This window comes from Rhinolophus ferrumequinum, chromosome X (genome assembly GCF_004115265.2).
Source record: "Rhinolophus ferrumequinum isolate MPI-CBG mRhiFer1 chromosome X, mRhiFer1_v1.p, whole genome shotgun sequence".
Classification (NCBI taxonomy): domain Eukaryota; kingdom Metazoa; phylum Chordata; class Mammalia; order Chiroptera; family Rhinolophidae; genus Rhinolophus; species Rhinolophus ferrumequinum.
Window position 1 is genome coordinate 17,983,991 of NC_046284.1, and position 6,197 is coordinate 17,990,187.

At 37.9% G+C, this 6,197-nt stretch overlaps 1 protein-coding gene across 1 annotated transcript; it reads right to left on the reverse strand.

Annotated features, from left to right (window-relative positions):
* Window positions 1-3,844: 3,844 nt before the first annotated feature.
* On the reverse strand, window positions 3,845-5,986 carry LOC117033104 (uncharacterized). The gene is made up of 2 exons (XM_033125105.1): window positions 4,602-5,986; window positions 3,845-4,427 (listed from the first exon to the last, which is right to left on the reverse strand). The coding sequence occupies exons 1-2, from the start codon at window positions 5,984-5,986 to the stop codon at window positions 3,845-3,847; spliced, it is 1,968 nt and encodes a 655-aa protein (XP_032980996.1).
* Between the last annotated feature and the right edge of the window lie 211 nt (window positions 5,987-6,197).

The window sequence follows — 6,197 nt, forward strand, 5'->3', positions numbered from 1 at the left end:
AAGAACACTGGATGGTAGAAAGAATAGTCTTTTCAACAAATGATACTGGGACAACTGGATATCAACATTAAAATGAATGAATTTGGACCCCTACCTTATACTATATACAAAATTAGTTCAAAACGGATCAAGGACATAAATGTAAGAGTTAAGAATATAAAACTCTTAGAATAAAACATATGGGTTTACCTTTTGACCTCAAATTGGCAATAGTTTCTTAGCTATGACACCAAAAGGACATTCTACAGGTTGCCTGGCCAATATGCCTAAAGACTGTCAAAGTCATAAAAACCAAGGAAAGACTGAGAAACAGCCACAGACCAGAAGAGACTGGGATAACATGACAACTAAATGCAATGTGATACCCTGGATTGGATCCTAGAATAAGAAGAGGACATTCGCAGAAAACCTAGTGAAATCTATATAAAGTCTAGAGTTTAGTTAATAGTAATGTACTAATGTCAGTTTCTTGGATTTGACAAATATGCCACGGTAATGTAAGATGTTAACAACTGGGAAACTGGGTGAGGGGCATAGTGGAACTGTACTATCTTTGCAACTTTTCTGTGAATCTAAAATTATTCAAAATTTAAAAGTTTATTCAAAAATTTAAAAATAAATTTAAATTTATATAATAGGGTCTCCCAATTTACAGACTCAAACCAACAGTGACATATTTTCTGAAATAAAAATTGTCTCACAAGGACAACTGTGCCAAGAGGACAGCAGGGTACAATATATAAAATTTGGACTACCCCACGAATTTCACACTCCTGGAATTAAGATTCAGAACAGCCCTTGTGAGCAGGCAATTTCATGATTTAGATTTAAAACAAAATCAGTTCAGATAGTGAAGAACATTACCATAAAATCATTATCACAGAAATAGAAAACAGGTCCTGTCAGATCACGCGAAGGGAAAATTACACTATTGACACTTGTGATCTTTGTTTCCCTTCCTATTTTCAGACCTGCCCACCCACCAGGTCCTGATGCCCCCTGTCACTGGAAGGTGCTTCTGACCATCCCATAGCATAGCCTTTCTTAAACTTTTTGGTTTCAGGAGCCTTTACATTCTTAACAATTTTGAGGAACCCAAGGGGCTTTTCTTTATGTGGGTTATATCTATGAATATTTATGTATTAGAAATGAAAATGAGGAAAAATTAAAATTCTTGTTAATCCATTTAAACATAACAATAATAACATATAACAGTAGTTTTCAAAACAAAATAAAAGAAAATCAGTGAGAAGAGTGGCACTATTTTACATTGACAACTTGGATTAATACATCATCACTAACTTATCAGAAGTTTATATAGTTTAATATTGGTTCCATAAAATGTTTGATAGACCAATGTTGGCTCATTTTTCCAACAGACAATAGCTATAATCTACAGTTGAGTAAGCATACAATTTATTCATAGCAAAAAATTTATTACAGATGGTTAAGAATATTGTTTAACATCTTAGAAATTATATAGTAAACACTAGTAGATTTCCTGTTTGGTAAACATATCATACCAAATAAACTAATGAATGTACTAAGCTAGAAGTTCACGAGAATGTTGTTCATTCTTAAACAAGTCTTTCTTAATAAACTTGTGGATAAGAAAAAATGAGGATAGTTTAAGGGACCTCTGACACATCAAGCACACAAACATTCGCATCAGAGGGGTACCAGAAGGAAAAGAGAGAGAGCAAGGAATTGAAAACCTGTTTGAAGAAATGACTAAAAATTTCCCTAACCTGGTAAAGGAAATAGACATACAAGCCCAGGAAGCAGAGTCTCAAACAAGATGAACCCAAAGAGGCCCACACAAAAACACATCATAATTAAAACACCAATGGTTAAATACAAAGAGAGAACCTTAAAAGCAACAAGAGAAAGGCAGTTAGTTATCAACAATGGAGCTCCAACAAGACTGTCAGCTGAATTATCAACAGAAACGTTGTAGGCCCTAAGGAATTGGCACAAAGTATTCAAAATGATGAAAGGCTAGGACCTACAACCAAGACTATTGAATCCAAAAAAGGATCAGATTTAAACTGAAAGATAGATAAAGAGCTTCCCAGAAAAGAAACGGCTAAAGTAATTTCTTACCACCAAACCAGTAGTACAAGAAATGTTAAAGGGAATTCTTTAAGTAAAAGTAAAAAGTAAACAATGGAAGATCAAAAATATGAATAATAAAATGGCAATAACTGTGTACCTATCAATAATCATATTAAATGTAAAGTTAAATGTTCTAATCAAAAGGCATAGGGTAGCTGAATGAATAAGAAAACAAAACCCATGGATATGCTGTCTGCAAGAGACACACTTCAGATAAAAGACACACACAGACTGAAAGGGATGGGAAAAAATATTACATGCAAATGGAAATGAAAAAGAATGCCCATTCTCCTGGATTTACTTGTATCCCATTGGCCAGTCCATTTTAGTCTCTTTTGCTGCTTCTCCTCCTTCTCAGCCTCTAAATATTGAGGGCCTCAGGGGTTGGCACTAGTCCTCCTTCTTTTCTTTATATGCCACATTCTCCCTAGGTGAGTAGAGAGGCACCAGATCCCACTGGGGCAAATCCCACTCCATCAGTGTCAGCCCTCACATAGCAGCTGGTACATATGCTGTGGTCGTGGCCAATCCTCACAGCCAGTCAGCCTGGCTCATCCAATTATATGGCTTTGATATTGTCTATTAACTAATGACTCCCAAATTATATCTTTATATTTTTTTCTCTAAGATATCAAAGCATTCAGTTTAGTTCGATCTTTTATTTAAACATATTGAAAGTTACAAAGCCCAAGATAAGCAAGCAACAAGTCAATAAAATCACAACTTAGTATTCTAACATTTTCACATGGTATCATTGACTGAAATGTAAAAATACTGTAACTGTTTAAGTGGAATAATCTCTAAAAATTACACTACTGTGACCAAACAAATGATGGCATACTATGGAATACTACAGAATATGAGTAAGTACAGAAAGCTGTTCTCTAGAACTTGAAAAATTACTTATCATTTTTTTGGGTGGTGGGAGTATGGAAAAGTAGGCTCTACAAGGAGATTAAAAAATTCTAATGAAAATAACTTAGACTATTTTAGATATTTATTTGATATTGGAAAGGTGGTCAACTATCATAAAGTATTTCTCTTTATCACAAAAATTCCATATATTAAGGATTTGTATAATCTAAGGGGGAAAAAATCTAGAAACATGTTTTACCTGAGCAAGTAATCTAAAAAGTCTCTCTTAAACCTTGCTTTTGTTTTCACAGTTCAAGGTTTACTTAGTGTTTAGTTGGTATGACACTTGAATAGTTGGCTGCATTATTTATACGCAGACTTTTCTTTTTACATTATATGCCAATGTATGCAAAATTAGATCTTTTAGGACAATTATGCACAAGACATGCAATGTTGGATTGATACACTGGATCCCAGGATGTGATTGGAGAAAAAAAAGTTGAACTAAACATATAAGGTAAAGGAACCTGAAGTTATGTAACACACAGTAAACACACATCTAGTTTGAAGGGCAACTGTAGCATGTGCAACATTGGCAGTAGTGGTTCCTCTGAGGATATGGAACTATTTCACACTAACTAGTTTAGGAATACACAAGATAAGTACCATCTAGCGTCAGGATATAGCTGCAGAGTTTTATGAAACATACCCATTTCTAACTTTAGGAAATTGATGTTTTCCCTAAGCTGTCATAACATTACTGCTTTAGTCATAAATCAGAAATAAAGGGCAATATACACAACCCCCTTTATATCTGATTTATATAAAATCCTGTTGTATCCTAGACGGTGAAGTGATACAACATTAGAGGACTTTAAAACTTCAGCTCTTTTTGGATCCTCCAAAGTTTATCTGCACTCTTCTTCAAACAGGCCTCTTCCTCGGGTGTCAGAGTCACCTTCACAACCTCTGAGATTCCATTATGTCCCAAGATGCAAGGAACACTAAGGAAGACGTCATGTTTTATTCCATAGAGACCCTTGATCATAGTGGAAATTGGATGCACTTGCTTAAGATTCTTCATTATACTTTCTGCCAAATTTGCCACAGATAGTCCAATGGGCCAGGATGTGTGGCCTTTCAGTTTGATCACCTCATCAGCACTGTCAACTGCCTGTCTGTGAACTTCTTTCCACTGTTCCTTATCTGCATCAGTGCCTAAATCAGGGTGCAGAGTCTTTAGGAAGACACCAGCAACATTCACTCCGCTCCATACAGGCATACTAGAGTTTCCATGCTCTCCAAGGACCCATCCATGACAGCTTAATGGGTGAAGTCCCAGCCTTTCCCCCACTAAGTAACGGAACCGGGCTGAATCCAGATTGCAACCACTTCCAATTACACGGTTTTTGGGAAAGCCGCTTAACTTCCAAGCCACATAGGTCAAGGTATCCACTGGGTTTGAAACAATAAGCAGTTTGCAGTTGGGGCTGTATTTTACAACATTAGGAATGATGAATTTAAAGATGTTCACACTATGCTGAACCAAATTAAGATGGCTTTCTCCCTCTTGTTGACATGCCCCAGCTGTGATGATAACCAGCTTGGAGTTTGCAGTCACCCTATAGTCTTTGCCAGAGATAATTTTTGCTGTTCTAAGGAAAAGGCTGCAATGTTGGAGATTCATCACCTCTGCCTTCAAATCGTCTTCCATGACATCAAAAAGAGCCAGTTCATCTGCCAAGTCCTTCATTAAGATACTGATGGCACAGGCCATGCCAACAGCACCAACCCCAACCACTGTAATCTTATTCTGAGGGCTTTGTTCTTCCTTAAGAAGGTTCACAATCAGCTGATCCTTGAGAATTGCCGTACTGGACTTAGAACCAAAACGAATTGGGAGTGTACGGCAGGTGGGCGAGGACTGACAGTGCACAGTATTGGATCTGGACTTGGCGGTAGCTGTTCTGGCACCTCTAAAATCTTGACTAGAGGCATCATACTCTTCAATGAAATGCTTGAGTTCTTCAACATACCGATCGCCTCTTTCACGTAAATTCTGTCTCAGTGCAAACTGTACAGACTTTTCTAATGAAGGATCTTTATCAATCAGCATTTTCACAACCACTGCGAAAGTTTCACAGTCCTGTTTGTAAGCCTGTTGAATCTCTTCGAGTTTTGATGCTACTGCTTTAGAGCGACTGTTTAGCTGGCTGTCTCCAGCATCTGTTGTATTCGACTCAGGTTCTGGCTGGTCAGTGAACAATGCCGTGGGTCCTGCCTCATACTCAGAAATTTCAGGTAAGTTACATTCATCTGCTTTCTGTAGCTTTTTAGCAGCCTGCTGCCTTGCAGCCTCAACAAGTACCTTTTCAGTTAGCCTACTGGGTTTTTCTAACACCAGTGATGACGGAAGTGATGAAAAACTTGAGGGTGATATGACTCTTGATGTTTTCAAAGAATGAACAGGTCTCTCTTGACTTGTATATTGAGACTTGTTTCTTTCTGAAGCATAGCTACTACTATTGACACTGGAGCTAGATCTGCTGTGTGGACAATCCTCTCCACCTACAGGTGAGTGTCTGAAAAAAGAAGTTTTTCTTTCATGAGGAGACCGGTCTCTCACATGGGAAAGGTAAAACTTTTTTCCTCTAAAGTCATCTCTCATGTCCCTGTGTTCAGACTGGCTACTTGCAGAATTATCATCCCTTGTCCACTTATAGCCAGATTCATCTCCTCTGTGAGGTGGACTACTTGTTCCATCAAGAGAAAAAGTACAAACCTCATGTTCTCGGTAATCAACATAACTATAATATCTATTGTAGTTTTCTTCACCAGGTCCGTTGAGCAGTGGTGGCCCAGTATTAACTATTTTATGGTAGCCATCACTGGGATAACTTCCATGAGGTACTCCTTCTCTTAGAAGCCGTTCATAGTCATATAGTCCCTTACACATTTCATTTTTTCTGTAAGCCGATCTTGGGCGGTTACCAATGATAACGGAGATGGGAAGCATGATAGTTTTGGCTGGCTACAAGTTTGATAAGAGAATTAGTCCCAGTGGTCCCGATGGACACGGAGTCATTCAGGCCCAATGGTTGGATTGTACTTCTGTCTCTCTAGAAGGCATCAGCTTTAGTCTGGATTGATTGTGCAGGATCCAGGATGGGCTCTGGTTACCAGGTTAATGGCAATCAGGCTCCCCTGGAGTTGTTAGAGGTTCGGTT